At 37.3% G+C, this 16,730-nt stretch overlaps 2 protein-coding genes across 2 annotated transcripts; one reads left to right on the top strand and one right to left on the bottom strand.

The window, feature by feature from the left end:
* Positions 1-4: 4 nt before the first annotated feature.
* LOC106118277 (uncharacterized) lies at positions 5-606 on the bottom strand. The gene has a single exon (XM_013312897.1). The coding sequence runs from the start codon at positions 523-525 to the stop codon at positions 40-42; it is 486 nt and encodes a 161-aa protein (XP_013168351.1). The 5' UTR covers positions 526-606; the 3' UTR covers positions 5-39.
* A 1,677-nt stretch (positions 607-2,283) lies between these two features.
* Positions 2,284-13,538, top strand: qua (villin like protein quail). Its single transcript, XM_013312890.1, has 16 exons — positions 2,284-2,497; positions 4,144-4,230; positions 9,532-9,645; positions 9,726-9,928; positions 10,074-10,272; positions 10,355-10,660; positions 10,773-11,069; positions 11,165-11,362; positions 11,440-11,526; positions 11,612-11,705; positions 11,887-12,135; positions 12,211-12,348; positions 12,441-12,596; positions 12,683-12,789; positions 12,880-13,065; positions 13,256-13,538. The coding sequence occupies exons 1-16, from the start codon at positions 2,396-2,398 to the stop codon at positions 13,367-13,369; spliced, it is 2,637 nt and encodes an 878-aa protein (XP_013168344.1). The 5' UTR covers positions 2,284-2,395; the 3' UTR covers positions 13,370-13,538.
* Positions 13,539-16,730: the final 3,192 nt, after the last annotated feature.

Below are 16,730 nucleotides of genomic sequence, written 5' to 3'. Positions count from 1 at the left end.
TTTTTAAATTTATTTACACCTGATAAATAACAGAAAATTTTATCTATGGGATTCTACGTGGATGTAATTTTTCTTTTTAGCTTTTCCTTTCCATAAAAAGGTTCTGCAGTCTTTCTTCCAGAATAAAGCTATTTGGTTAGCTTCGAAGTTGTAGCCGTGGTAGTTAAGGACGTCGGGGGAGACGACGTAGAGTGCTAGTGTTGTTTGCTCCCGCGTCCGGAATGGTCCGGGGACGCAGGGCCGCAGTAGACAACCGCACGGACATACCGGCGCGATCTTCTGCGAAGGCACCACGTTCATCCTATTGCACAAGTTTATCCTTTGGAAGTTGCCACATAACTTAAACTCCTCCACGGCCCCTGTGAACGATTGCGTCGCTCGAAGCGTCAACGGTCTTGCATTCTGGTTGTCCGCATTACTCCTAAAGCCGACTGTCGACAATGATTTCTTCGTTATATTCGTACATTCTTCAAGATTTCTCTCCTCATATTCACTTTCTTTATCAGAATTGTCTTCTGTAAACATAATCACTTGCAAAAATAATTTAAACCAAATTCAAAACAATAATTTTATGACATTTGACAACTGCCGTCATTTGTTCCTGGTTTTCTGACGCCCTTATTTTTCTTCTGATTAGGTATCTCTTGGACACGGTGGTATAATAAGGTTTATTGTAGTCGAAAATTTGCTGAATCGAACCGCAAACTTCCCTATATCGTAGCAGCCAATTAACCGCTAAGCTATAGGTTGGTCTAGAGTTTTTCATACAAAATCTTTGTGACCTTGACCAACAATACTTAAATACTACAATAGAACTACCGTCACAAATGTTTACTGACACAGTTTAATTGAACAATAATTTGAAGAGGACAAAAATAAATTGAACAAATGATTTCTATTGAATTTACTGCACCGAATCGAGCATTCTGTTATCCAGAAAGCTCCTAATTATAAATTGGTTATCTCTAGTTTGACAATGTTTTTTGAATCCTGCCTGTTTTTTATTTGGCAGTGGTAGACTGCAGCATGTTATATGGAATGAATGGGCCGTCTCGCCCGGTGCAATACCACGACTTCACTACACAGACGTGAAGTAGAAGTAATTCCACGTTTCGTCTGCAATTGCGGATACTTATGGGAAGCAGTTTCGGCCGCTTGCTTGTTTGTTACGTTATGTTTGAAATTAAGATCCTGCAACACATCAACCAAAGTTATGGGAAGTACAGGAGCTAAGTCATCTCTAGATAGTCCATATTATGCATATGGTTTGTGCTAATGTTCTAATCACCATATCTATGTCGAAAATGCGGTCGCGGTAAAGGAGACAAAGGGCGCGTCGGAGCGTGAATCCCGTGACTAGCAAAACCGATGCAAGTGAGTTCAGTCTGTATCCACCTTTTATGTGACCAGAACAGTACCGTTTAGTTACTCGGCAAAGAGATACTAGTTTCAGTTATTCAGCTAAAATTTCCCAGCTCTTAGTTTCTTAGCTCTGACTACTTAGTTATCAGTGCTATAAGATCCTGATCGTGATTCCATAGCAGAGAGAGTATAATTAACATATATGGATGATTATCAGGTATGAATTAACATATTTTAATCTGATTCACACATGTTATTAAATTGTTTACATAAAATATTGTACTGGTTGTGGATTTTAGTTTCGTATAACAATATTATTGCCACAAATTTTTAGAAATGTAAAATATCTTTTATAAATTGTTTGTAAATTCAGTAATTTACAGAGACAACAAGAAAATATATTAACAACATGTTTTGACTGTGCAAACCCTGTTATGGTTTCAAAGGCAACAGGAACTTAATGTTTATGTTGATAGATTGATTATGCTAAAATGTGTACCAAATATTATAACTTAAATGTAGGTTTGATTCCAATATATTCGAGTGTTGTCCATTCCATTACTACTACTGTAGCTCAAATGGCTATTCGATTTTCAAAAGTGATGATACAAATTTTATAATTCGAATTCGGCGTTTGCTTAACTTATGTTTATGTAATTAACTTTATTACATATTCATCGTCAATTTTATAATAATATAACTGTTAACGACTGAAATGTTAGTAAATAATAATCTAAGTGATAAATATTAGTTATTTATTGCTAAGTAACCGATAATTAATGGTCGCACAATTCGGAGTTGTCGGAGCCGAGAGATGAAACCGAGATATCTCGTTGCAGAAACATCTCGCGACTTTCGCGGCGGAATCATTATTATACCTTTTTTAATATACACTCAAGTGCAGTCGGCGTGAAACAATTTTCTTTTTCACCGTCGATCGACGGTCGTTGTTTTTGTAGTTGTTTAGTCTGTGCTGAGTGCTTGACCGATGTGGTCGTGTTTTGTCTCGCAACAATAAGTGCGGTGCAAACGAATGGTCCGGTTGAACGCAGTGGTGACGGCTCGCGCCGATCCCAGCACCTCGCTCCAGACGAACGAATCGAAAATGCATATCCTAGAGATCGGTGCTGATCAAGTAAATATTCTATATTTCTTTTTTGTTGATTCATCATTACTTTTTGTGATCATTAAGCTGGTTATTAAGTAAAAATTAGCGCAAAAACAAAGGTTTTACGTTTTAAAAAATAAAAAAAACTATTAATAACTAAAAAAAAACTCCAAACTTAAATAAAAAACAAGAAGTAGGTAGGCACGTAAAGTACAAAAGAAATTGCATTTTATTGTAATTTCAGTTCGCATAACGCTGTTGTTAAAATTGCACATAATAAAAACCTTATCAAATAAGGAAAGTTCTATAAACAAGTATGACCATAAATCAGGCTTAAATGAGGGACTTACTAGCGCTTGCGCTACTTTTGGTAAACTACATAGGCATTTTCTATTCTTTACAACTAATATGCAGTAAACTTATTTCGAATAGTCTACATTTACAAGTACTGAATAATGGTCAGTAATAAAACTATTTTTTTTTCTAAAAAAAAAAGATTTAAGGTGTGCCAAGGTCATGTCAAATAAACAACAACTTATTCTAACTGTAACATCATGACATTTAAATATTCAAATATCTAGTTGATTGACATCAGTTAAAGTTACAAATATTATAAAAGTTACCTTGTATGCATTATACATATTATATTTTGGATGGATCGTATTGCGATCGGAGATAATAAGTAAGACGTCGTTTGCTCCGCATTATTCGCAGCTGTGACTGACTACCGTTACATCGACCTGATTACTTTTAATTTATTTAGATCACAATCAGACACATTTGCTATTGATTAGTAATACAAGAATAGTAATTTTATTATCTTACAAAGTTTAAAATGTACATTTGTTATATGTAAAAAAGAAATCATTTAAGGGACAGATCTAGGATTTAAATAACTCTTTAATAAGACCATAAACAACAAACTCGTGTGCAATGTCTTTCAGAATTATAACAAATAGAAATCTATAATCTCTGCCTATCTCTATATGTCGCTAAGCATTACCCTTTTGTTTTTGAATACAGATTATATAACTATTTTTTGTACATTTCTTATACAATTGTCTTTATTCAAGGTTATTTGACAACTCCCTAGTTTAATCGGCCTTTATTTTGCCGCTCCCAAACTAAGGTGTAGTCGCATTGTGAAGCCTAGACTTTGTAATGGGGTCGTAACTTTAACTGTTTATATGACCACAAAATGATTTGCAAGATATGGGTTTTGTTTGTTTACGAAGGTTAATTCGAACTTCGTTTTAATAATATTTTGATGTATATTATAAGGACATCATAATTATATTGTCGGTCAAAGTTTTCTAAAATATTATAATTTTTTTTAGAATATGTAGAAATTTTTATACGATAAATAGTCAAATGGTGGATATATTAAAATATCAATGTTACTACATAATGTTTATTTATATTTTAAATACTATTACTGATATATTTTTAATTCCTGCCAGTATGGAATGAGTTAAAGTACAAACATTCAGCCAATAAGACAAACCAGTACCTTCGTAATGAAGAACACGGCTTTAAGTTCACACTGACATTTTACTTGTTCTCCAGTACATAAAAACCAATCTCCTGTTTCAAATTAGATTATAACTACAAACATTTGTCCAAGTGCTAAGTATTTAGTTTATATTTTTTTATAATTGAATATGTCATGACAGGATGACGAAGGCACAGCGCGCGCCGCCGATGCTGTATTCCGGACGGTACCGCGCGACCATACAACCTTCCTTGTCTGGAAAATCACGGTAAGTTGTATATGTATTTGTCAACTAGGTCATTTTAAATTAACAGTCACAATTATAACTTAGTTATCTCTGTTTTCTATTTCGAGACTGAAAAGGATTCGTATTTCTTAGATTTGAACTTTGTCGTTTCTGGTAAACCACTCCGCATACTGCACGATGTCGCACGATTCAACGATTAGTTTCTAGATTCGTGTCGCTCTGTGGCGTGTCAACTCACTACTCGTACGAAACTAATTTCACTTTCACGTCTCAATCACATCACGATAGAACGTCGTTAGTAAACTACGAATAGGGAATATCTTTTGTAATGTTACGTAATAAATATACTTCATGTAATACCGAATTTGAATCTAGTTTCATTCATCGTTTTTGTATTTGTTGGGTATTGAGGTTCGTTTCCACTGGCGAAACATTCATTCAAATACATCTATGGCATTATCTAAAATAACTAAGATAGAACTTTGTATTGTTAGGAAGAAAATCCGACACTGTGCCGGTGTATCGGCGCAACAATAACCTTTTTAAAATGTCAATGTTTATGTCCCTTCAATAATCAGTCGCGATGTCCATGGGCGTGGGATCAAATAATTATAGGCGATTCGTTGCTCGTTTGCTCCCTTCTCCAATATAAAAAAAATCAATCTGACACTTGACTTTGTAACGAAAGCGCGCCTTTCGCGCCAAAGGATTCTAACTAATAATGTCTAAAAGTATTTGAGTTTGGCCAGTTCAAGTCCACGAATGTAATGTGAAGTCGTATCTACATTACTTGAACCTGAATAAGAGAAGATCCAAGAGACAGCAATATTTTTCTCGCTGATGGAGATTCTCCCTAACCCGAATTTCATGGTTACGAAAAAGTTCGATAGTATTTATAAAAATAATGGTAGGACTTTTTTGAAAGTCACTATCATTCATCTTTACATCCTAACTCCAAGGTTGCTATGTTTTGGTCAACTTTTCAAAGGCACTTATGTTTTAGATATACAAACTAATTTGTTTGCTTGAATTTGTGATAATATCTAATTCACGATTCAAACGACAAGACATCTAATGACGTAATAATAACCAGGTCGTTCACATTTTTATGTAAATCTATTATAAAAATCTACATCGAGCTATCCAATATAATATCAAATAATCTTACTAATATACATGTGAACACAGCGAACAGAACAGCTGCATGGATCACGCTGAATTTTGGCAAAGATATAGAACATAGTCTGGAAGAACATATAGGCTAGTTTATTCTAAATTCTGCTTAGTCATAGTCGCTAGCGACAGTTACATAATACTTTTGTGATATACAAAGGTTAATAAGATTCTAAAAACATCAATCAAGTCCTAATGGAATACAGAATTTCACATTGTAAAAGTATCAAGTTATCTAGGTACTGTAAACATTAATAACCTAGGAAATAAGTTCCTTTTTAACAACACAATGTAAACAATGACAGTATACATTCTCATGAATCTTGTGAGTATTGTGTTCAAGTAAAATACTGGGTCGTCTCCAAGTGAACTTCCACGATGAATAAACAAGACGTTGTTGAGAAACAATTTTAAAACTACCCGCTGTCGTGAGAAGTGAATTTATTGGAACAATACATAATGTGTTTCGTTACATCGTTATCCTCACGCCTTTTAAAAGGTCGTGGAATTTATTATTTTTTTGTAACTCTATTGTCGAAAATTACAATCACGATTTGCCTAATGTTCTGTGAAAAAATGTTTCTTAAAAGTGTTTTTGTAACACGAATGCGGGCTGATAAATGTATTCAATAAGGACTAATTACGTTACAATGTTGTAAGATTAATATAAAATACAATAATAATAATTATTATTGCACTTATGTTTAGTTAAAAAGCTTATCTCGGTGTGGCGAGTAGAAAGTGCATCGCGTGCGTCGACAAACGGGCGTGACACACTCTTGCATAGTGCGGTCCGCTAACTGAGCCTGACTACGTCTTTGTTGTACACTAGTTAACGTTAAGTTAACTATTTTCTTAAGCTCTAGTTTAATATCGTTAAAATTGTATTAATTCTTTATTATTTATAATAAACCAAAATTGCGATTACTTTGATCTTATGATGCCTTTGCTGAAATCCAAACGATTGTTAAGTAACCAGTAAATATCAGTGCGTTTTTCTGCTACAAAAAGAAAGCAAACAAAGGTACTTTATTCTAATTATAGCTATTTTAATACATGATAATGTTTAATTAAATCAACACTCAACATACCTACATCACTCTTGTTAGATACGCATCGGTAGAAAGTGAGGAAAACCGAAAGTTTTCCGCCGACCGCTCCTACACTTGACATAAAACATGCAAATCAACAGCCGACATCGCTTATAAACGTTTAAAAGTGCGAAGTACTTTGAATAATTATTACTTAATGGCCACATAATTTTCACGACGCTGTCATAAGTTTAAAAAAAAATGAAATAACATTTGGATAGTAATTTCACAGTATTCATAACAAGACGAAATATACTCTGATTTAATAATGTACTTAGAAGCCATACATTTCCGCAGCATCATATCCTCTAGAGACTTACTGAAATTAATCAGAAAGTTCGTGCGCTTCCTGGCTTACGAAGCATCGCAAGTGCTTCCATCAAAAGCTTTTTGTAGAGTGTTAATACACTCTACAAAAAGCGTAATAATTTACGTTAGATATAATATGGTAAGGCTTTTTGAACATTTTTAATCTTTATTGAACACGTTCAATATTTAATGAATGTAACTTACATTGACTAACTCACGCACTGAAATTGGTTAAATGGTTATATTGGTATAAACTAATCTAAATTTCCACTTAGGAATTTCTCTGAGTCCAGGTGTAACAGTTCATTAGCAGCAATCAAGTTTTTTACCAACTACGTAACCATCAAAACAGCTTCTATTGAACTGTTAGACATAAACTATATGAAGATAACACACTACACTAAAATAGGGCTTGTACAAAGATACAGTGGATGTACCAAAAAGCTAACATCATGAACTATTCTAATTTAAAATCCAACATGGCACTAGCTTTGTCGCACTGTATAAGCATGACCTCACTCTAGATGTTATTGGGTGTTTCATTTAACGAATATGCATTTTATAGATAAAAACAACTAATAAATTTATTAAATTATGTATAGGAATTAGTCTGAATCCAAAACAATAACAATGGTTGCGATATCGGTGTATCGCAGTCATGAATGATTCATCCGTGTACCGTTACTCCGCCGGCTCCGCCTGTTCGGTTGGCTGGCAACCGCGACAGGGCCGGGTAAAGTTTTCAAAATGTTTTTTATTATGATTCTTTTAAGCATATGTAATAGTGGTTTAACCATCCGAAACACTTATATATATAATACTTACAGTTGTATGTATGTCTTTCTGCTCATTTTAATAGCAGTTAAAATATAGACAATAGACGAGATATCTCGGTTCGTTACTTCAATATTCACAAATAGCTTGACGTAGAACTAATCTTGGTAGAAAGGACGTTATCGGTACAACTATAGGAGGCTATAAAAAATAGGAGACTTTAGAAAATCGATTCGTTTTTGTTATGTGTATAAAAGCGGAACATGCAATTGTGCGCAATTATTTTGCTACGTTAATTGGTAACAAAAAGTGATAAAACGAGGTGATGGAATCGAATCAGACCGACAGCTCAGCCGTCTGTTATCCATGCTACGATGCCGATGATTCCTCAGCTATTTATGATCAATTAAAAAGATACGGTCAAGATCAGTAACACACTGATGATGAGGTACATGTGTGTAATCTTTAATTGGTTTAATATGTTTATTTATTGAGTATGATGACAATAATTAATTCTAAAGCACATTCAGACTGTAAGGGCAAAATTCTCGACTTGAACGTGCACATTAAATCGTTTAAAAGTGAAATGGTTCGTTAATGTTATTTCAGGTAAATAAAATCTTACTTCTTACTAATGTTATAAATGCGAATGTTTAGATGGATGGATTAATGGATGTTTGTTTGAAAGTATTTCCAGAACGGCTGCATGGATCTCGCTGAAATTTGGCAAAAATATAGAACGTAGTCTGGAAGAGCACATAGGCTACTTAAAATGTTTTTTCTTAATTCCTCGCGGACGGAGTCGCGAGCAACAGCTAGTAAATTATATTTCAAAAGAAAATGTTGGTTATAACTCATAGAGGTGATTTAATAATATTTTATAATACATAAGTAGTAGTCTATATGACAAAGGCATTATCGTCACTGTTGGCTACACAAAGTAATAATGAAAGCGTTCGAACTATCAGCAAATGTCGTGTTGCTATCAGGATAATCCCAACAATCTGACGAATCCCGAGCTAATCGGCGTTCATGCATGAACACCTATTATATTGTCTTGTCCCCGCAAATTAATACATATCGGTGAAGTTTTTATGCATAACTGACGCAGTTAATTGGACGTCATTATGTCGTCGTCACGAATATTACGCGAAGATTATGACTGACTTAGAATCGATTTGTGTATTGTATATAAATTATGACGTAGAAAAACTGTTTTTTGACGAATGCTGTAGTGAACATACATTCGTCATGAATGACATTCTTATCGTTATCACAATCTGGTTCGTAGGACTTTTTTATGTACATACGGTGCGTTCCACCTGACATACCGGAGCCCCGTCAGTGGCATTAGAGAATTGCCACTGACGGAGTTTTTGTTGATAAATCCCCACATAAAGCTGTCAAGGAGCAGGGTGTCTTTGTTAGGATTTCCCCCGAAACCAAAAAAGGCCTTTTTGACGTCTACTACTAACATCGCCACATACTTTCACAATAAAGTTTTGGCGTTGTTTTTTTCATGATTTCAATATACCGTAGTCAAATAATTATAAAATAAGACAAAACAAATAAACTAAGAACCTATTAATATTGCTTTAATAAAAATAATAGCGTGTGCAACGCAAAAGGAGGAAAAAAGAAATCATACCGAGAAAAATTAGGCTTAATTGTATTTTGCGAAATAGAAAGCGCAATGATATGGGCTGGAAATAACCGTTAGGCCGATCAGTTTCACTGCCAATAGTGACTTGGTCTAGATTTTACAAATCAAACAATCTTGATACTTGTACGCAATACATATTACGAAGTGCTTGTAAAAATATAATCCTTGATATCTGTAATGTTTACATTGTAAACTATAAAAGTGAATGCATCAAATAACATAGTTGCACTTTACATTTTGACCCTCATGGGTACAAATTCTAGTTATGTTTATATGTTTTATGTGTTCTTTGATAATTTACGACGTGTGCAGGAGAAGGGCACGGAGCTGGTGCCGCGGTCGCAGTACGGAACATTCTACGACGCCGAGGCCTACCTCGTGTACTCGTGCTCGCTGCCCGGACACCCGGCCGGCCCGGATGTCATCGTGAGTTACCCTCACAAAATCTATGCCCATTTTACTAACTATTGGAGACGGAGAAGACTGATATTTTGATATATATACAGAGACGGGAAATAAAAGAGAACGGCGAATGCAGCGAGCGACACATCCACGCTTGGTGTAGCGAACGGTCAGGCCAGCTGGGGTCGGCCGCGCTGGCTCGCGCCGCGCGTCTCGCCGCGCACCTGCCTGCGCCCGCTGTGCTGCACCGCGAGCCAGCCACTAGGGAGTCACCGCGACTGCTCTCCTACTTCAAGGATGGGATCAGGTCAGCAGCCTAATTGATGCATAGTAATTGATTTTTGAAATATTGGTTACCAATATTTCAAAAATCAATAACCATGATCTCTTTTGACAACCGAGAGACAATAAATAAATCGGATAACTATAATTAAACAATCACTACATTTCAGGATCTTCCGCTCGGGTGCGACGACCGGTGGAGCGCGACTGTACCGTGTGCGCGGCGCCCGGCCGCTGCTACTGCAGCTGGAGCCGGTGTGCTGGGCACAGCTCGCCTCCGACGGAGTCTTCGTCCTGGATTCCGGCGCTCTTCTCGTGCTCTGGCTTGGACGCACCGCCAACTTGATTGAGAAGATATTCGGCGCTAAGGTAAGCTTTAGATTGGTAATTGATTTAATTTATTTTTTGCTGGCTTCAGAATATATCAATTCAACAAAATTAATCCTTTCAGATCGCATACCGCATGTCCCGAGGAATAGAGAAAGGATCTACAACTCGACGAATCGTGATTGCGCATGATGGCTACGAGCAGACGCTTCCGGTGACAGAGAGAACATTGCTCGCCGGCCTGCTCGAGCCGAGGACGCGCGTGGTCCGAACCGCGCCGGCGCCGGAGCCCCCACGCCCGGCGCGTCTGTACCGCGCAGCCCAGCCCCGCATGCCTCACGCCGCCCTCACCTTGCCCTCGCAGCGGCCCGCTGCGCGACTTGAGGAAGTAAAGCGCGCGCCCTTGTATAGAGAAGACTTAACTGATGATGTAAGTTCTAGAGCAGGAGACATAAAACCTGCAACTCATGTAATATTTATAGCCGTGGGTCCTATTTCTACAAAAGGTTAATGTGATGAGTATACTCCCAACCAATCTTCAGGGAATTTACGTGGTGGACGCTGGCAACCGAGGCGTGTGGGCGTGGGTGGGCTCTGGTGCGGGGGGTGCTGCAGCGCGCGGCGCGCTGGCGGCGGCGCGGGGATTGGCGCGCGCGCGTCGTTACTGCGGCCCAGTAAGCTGCTGTGCCGCAGGCCGCGAGCCATTGGAGTTCGCGGCACTGTTTCACCGCTGGCGCTGGTGCGATGCGCGCCGAGACGTTCGGCTCCGCGCTGCACGCTCCGCCACCACTAAGCTGGATGCGGTCAGCCTAGCTACTAATGCCTGGCTTGCAGCTGAGGTAATCCTTTAATGTACCATATATAAAATATGACGCTGTTCCTTCCAAAGATTAGTAGAGGCTGTAAACGACTCGGTACTGTGTATTGTATACAGGCGCAGGTTCCTGACGACGGGTCGGGGTCGCTGCGCATGTGGCGGGTGCAGCGCGCCGACGAGCCGGCTGTACCCGCGGCCGCGCTGGCCGAGGTGGAGCGCCCACAGCACGCCGTCTTTTACGACCAGGACTGCTACATCGCGCTCTATACATACCACGCGCCTACAGGCGAACAATCTGTGCTTTACTACTGGATGGTATGTGTAAAATTGCTACAGGTAGACGCAGTGTTTTTTTGATGTAAAAAAAACTAAACAATTTTCACCATTTCCAGGGTGGCTCTTCACCAAATGAACTGAGGGATTTGGGAGCAAAAGAAGCCAAAGATCTGTACGTTAAATTAGGTCGTCTTCCAGTCCAGGTAGGCTAATAGTATTATATCCTATATTGTAGTGGTTTAAATATGTAAATGTAGCAGTAAATTAAATCTTATGTTACGATTCCAGGCTTGGGTGTACCAAGGCAAGGAACCGGCGCATTTTCTGCAAATATTCAAAGGAAGGATGACCACGTATGTTGGCAGTGCCACAGATTATGATCGTAAGATTTATCATTTATTAATACCGACAACCTTATATCTACTCCTATTGCTTCATGCTATAGGCGGATTCTAGAATCTCATTGTTCATGTGTGCAACTATCACTCCGTGTGAGCTAATTAGCTCTAAAAAATTATTTGGAATACTTTTGATAATGTCTAAAAGTGTGTTTTGTTATGTAGCAAGCGGCAGACGTGTGGTGGCGCCAGTGCGCGCTATGATCCGCGTGTCCGGTCAGTACGCGCGGGAGGCCCGGGGCGAGGAGGTGCGGTGTGGGGCAGGCGGGACGTCAGCTGGCGAGGCGCGCGGGGCGTGCTACGTGGTGCGCGAGGGCGCGCGGGTCTGGGTGTGGTGCGCCGCCTGCGCCACCGGTGATGAGCGCGAGGTCGCCAAGAATATGGCCGCCGCCGAACACACCCTCGTCATGCAAGGTACGTACATAATGTTTAGAAAATTTTATTTGTACCGATATAGGATAAGTTATAAACATTCTTATTATCGTGCAGGTAAAGAGAAAAGCGACTTCTGGACGGCATTAGGTGACCGGCGACATTTGCTGGTCGCGACTCCGCTCAAGGAAGTGGAGCGCCCGCTGCCCCCGCGGCTATTCTACGTGTCTTTCGGGCCACCCGGACAGTATTCTTGTAAGTATATAAAATAAAATATTGCACTTTGTTTCGTGGTTCTTTTTAAGTCATTCATTCGCTCAGATAGTATCTACTGCAATATGTTCCAGTTGAGGAGATAATCTCCGTGAATCAGTACGAGCTTGCGCCGGAGATCGCGGCAGTGCTGGACGCGCACACGAGCGTGTTCGTGTGGCTGGGCGCGCTCTGCTGCCCGCGTGCCAAGGACGACGCTCGCAACATCGCCGCCACATACCTCGCACATGGTACACCCTTAAATGAGGCTATCTCCATTAAATGTACTAATTAATCAAATAAAACTAACGACCTAAATTAATCTAACATCCACTAGATCCCGCGGCACGAGATCCGGAGACGCCGATCATTGTTCTGAGCCAGGGCCGGGAGCCACCAAACTTCACTGGCTTCTTCCCACACTGGAAACATACCATGTGGAAGGTAAGAAATTCCTTTGAAGATTCTTGGATTTGGTCATGACATGATGACATTCAATTTCCATCAATTGATTTACATTTCGATGTATTCTAGAGCCACAAGAGTTTTGGTGCGATAATGAGCGCGTTGGAAGGCAAGGCGATCGTGCAGGGCGGCAACAGCGCGGTGCGGAGCGGCAACAGCGCCAACCAATTCGACCTGCATGAGAAGTACCCGCCGGCGCTGCTGCGCGGACCCAAGGAACATCTGCCTCCTGACGTCAACCCTCTCACTAAAGAGGTCTGCACCCAAAATCGTTTATTATTCACTAACTTTAGTAACTCTGAGCGCTGAACTTTCAGATGTGGTTGGAGTTAGCAACTTTAGCGTGTCTAATACTTCCTCGGATAAAAGTAACCTAAAATTGGCAAGCAGTGTAGAAAAATGCATTTTCTTATAAAAAAAATTATTTAAATTATTCTAATTGCAGCTGTATTTGACGCACGATGATTTCGTGTCGACATTCAACATGGCGTACAGCGATTTTCGTGTGCTGCCCAGCTGGAAGCAGAGGGAGATGAAGAAAGCTGTCGGACTCTTCTAACATAAGAACAAATAGCGGGAGATGTGTATCGAGCTTTACTACTTTATTTGCTATAACACAACTCTTGTGACGTTATGTAATCATTCGCAATTCTTGCAGTTTTTGGATAGATCTACAACTGCCGATTAGATTTCTGTTCTCTTTCCCTTTTGTTATTTAATAAAAGGTAATGGCTTGTGTTGGAATGTTTTAAAAAATATAAACTTTTATTCCTTATTCAAATTAAAATAGATTTAAGTCGTAGTTTGTAAAATATTAATCCATTATTTATTAATTAATAAAAAATGTTTAATGAAATACGTTAAAATAAAACAATGAGATTTTTAAAATGTTATTTATTTCTCACAAATGTAGCTCTTATTAGCTAAGGCATTAATTTTATGATAAAATTAATAATAATCTTTACAATATACAAAATCCTTAAAAAAATCCATAAAATATTGGTTTTATTTGAAAACATATGTACATTACAATAACTAACGATTACATATAACATAGTTTGCCTAGTTGATATGGGATGGGCAGAGTAGCTAAGGCACGTGGTGTTAGTACTGGATGACTGCACAAAAATTCCTCACTGAGTTAACAATCAAACACAATACAGAGTATGCAAGAGACAAAAATATACTGAACGATACGGCCATAGACAATTATCGATAGTTTTTTTTCGCTTACAAATCTGAACCTTAGGAACTTACTTATATTAAAAAAAATGACAAACCGTTTGAAGTGAGGGGTAAATACATAATTAAAATAAATAATTTATATATAATTGAGGATTAAACATCGCTCATAAAAACGTTCACGACAATTTGGAAGTATTTCTAACGCGGCGATTAAAGCAGATTAAAAAAAATACTTCACAAAAATGTCGCTATTTGTTAATAATTATGCGTTAACCAGATTTATAATAATCAAACAAAATAATAATAATGAAAATATTATAAATATAATTTTCGCAGTATAAGCAAACAGGTTATCAATTATAAAAAAAATCCAAAATTTCTTTGGCAATTAAAACAAATACATATTTTTCGTTGAAAGCATAACAAAAATGAATCAATCGATGTACAATGGAATGGAACGAATGCAATAGCTGCCCTATCAAAATATAATTTAAAATAAAATGCATCTCAAAAATAAGCGTACAACAACGACAATGAATTCTGAGTTAAACACTTAAGTACGTTAATATGTAATTCGTAAGTCGGCGTACAAATGAACGGACAGATTATAAACCTAAAACTTAATAAAAAAAAACTAAAAGCGATAACTGGTCAAGCGACAGAGTCGAACGTGAGAGTCAAATATTAAAACTAAATTAAACAAAACTCAACATAGCTCTTGTTGGAGGAATGTAAACAGTTTTTATAGCATTAATAAACATCGCTTATATCTTTAACAAGAACCACGAGTAACAACAATACGTCGGAGGCCTGCTTTCTTTAGCACCACGGGGCTCCAGCCTAGGGATGCGCTAAATAATGATTTACTCTGTCTTTTAAATTTATATTATATCAAATTATGTTACAATTTTAATAACATGAAACATATCTAATATAAACAAGAAATCCAGTTAGAAAATGTAAGTTTATATTTACGATTATTTATTAGATTATAAACGAAGTTTAAATAATAGTGCATCCCTATTCTAGACACGTCTATATCACATGTGTCTGTGGCCTGACGCCGAGTCGCACCGCCCTATTCCAGATCCAGCGAACCGATAAAAAGTGTCTTCGAGTCGACACTGTTCAAAGAGTCTTAAATTTTACTTAAATCACATAATGTACATACTTAATGTACACTAAAGGATTTAACTGCAATTAAAAGATCCTGAGTGAGGTCACTGTTCAACAAGCAGGGAATATTGATATACGACACATTTATTAGCCGTGTGAAATTGTATGTACCCTCACAACTACATTTTGTACTTTTCAATCACTATTTATGAGAAATATATATTAAATTACTGACAATAAATTAAGGCGTACAAAGCACACTTGTAACGTATACGTGCGCTTGCGCATCATTCTGTGCTCTGATTGGCTAACGTTGCTTACGCACACAAGCTTACGCATACGTGGTACACAACTACAAGTGTACATCGCTTTAAGCAAGAATTATTGTTGTATATATGTGATACATAAGCAATATATAGTATACACAACCTTTGCAAAACAAGCTTCAATCGAGGTTATTTGTACACTATATTAAAAATTATATTCCCGTATTCATAATACAAGCTGAACAAAATTTGGCACTATACATAATTCACATTAAAATTAAGGAGCTTTTAAGACACTGATTTTCAATTATTGCTTTTCATATAAATATTTACTTACAGTAATAATTATTTGTAAAATTTCACACTGTTTTATTATAAAATTCTTATATAATTGATCAATCAATTTCGGGAAGCCCAAAATGGTCCTGTATATTATTACGATGCGACATTTCGAACATGTTTTAACATACATATGTTTTGAGCAACTAGATGAAAGATATACTATTAGAAATAAAACATACATATGGCACTGACTTCGATAATGCTGTTTGCAACATATGCTTATACTAACATATACTACGTTAGGGCCCCTGAGTTTGATTAAAGGTACGCGTCCATCATCCGCGCCGCCCGCATCGCTAGACAAAGCTAAAATTCATTTAATCCGTAGGTCACGGGCTAATGGACGTGTATCTTAAAATGCACAATAATACGTGATGCGAGTGCGATGACGTCATACCGATGCCACGGGTGAAGAGTGTGAAGCGACGTAATACCAAACTATAGCCATATTATTGTGCACGGATTTTACATATTTAATTTGTTTTATTGTATTGAGAAATAAGTGCCAATGATAATATCGAGCCTTTTAAGAAATATTTGAAGTTGCACACATATTTTATACCAATTTTTATTTTAATTCAGAGCAGACGAATTCGCGTGCAACTGCTAGTATTTTATAAAACACTAGTAATTGAGATTTTCTTAAATTGATTTATATACTATCGGTAATGTAAGCAATTTATTAGCTTTTTTCATTTTAAAAACACTTTAGTACTGATAAAGATTGAAGTACTGAAGAAGATAAGTAAATTATAAGGCAATTTGAAATGTTCGTATCTCTTACATTGTTTATTTCCTAAGAAGGCTCAATACTTAAATACATATTTATAATACATAGATAAATATTTTTACATAAATACTTTTTAATATTATGAAAATCAATTCCTTTAGATTCACAGTATTGTTTTAGAGTTATATACTTAATACATATTTCATTATATAAAATATACCGTCATCATTTAATTACCAGAAAAAAACATATCGTAAACTGTTTACGATATTGATTTTACA

The sequence above is a fragment of the Papilio xuthus genome, unplaced genomic scaffold (assembly GCF_000836235.2).
Source record: "Papilio xuthus unplaced genomic scaffold, Pxut_1.1 DF827597.1, whole genome shotgun sequence".
In the NCBI taxonomy this organism is placed as follows: Eukaryota; Metazoa; Arthropoda; class Insecta; order Lepidoptera; family Papilionidae; genus Papilio; species Papilio xuthus.
This window is presented reverse-complemented; position numbering and strand designations above follow the sequence as displayed.

What these genes read in the sequence shown, in the direction of transcription:
- LOC106118277 (XM_013312897.1), bottom strand. Translation starts at nt 525, where the DNA reads ATGTTTACAGAAGACAATTCTGATAAAGAAAGTGAATATGAGGAGAGA.
- qua (XM_013312890.1), top strand. Translation starts at nt 2,396, where the DNA reads ATGGTCCGGTTGAACGCAGTGGTGACGGCTCGCGCCGATCCCAGCACC. An exon ending in GAGAAGACTTAACTGATGAT is followed by an intron (nt 10,661 to 10,772) that starts GTAAGTTCTAGA and finishes ACCAATCTTCAG; the next exon opens with GGAATTTACGTGGTGGACGC. An exon ending in CGCCACATACCTCGCACATG is followed by an intron (nt 12,597 to 12,682) that starts GTACACCCTTAA and finishes AACATCCACTAG; the next exon opens with ATCCCGCGGCACGAGATCCG.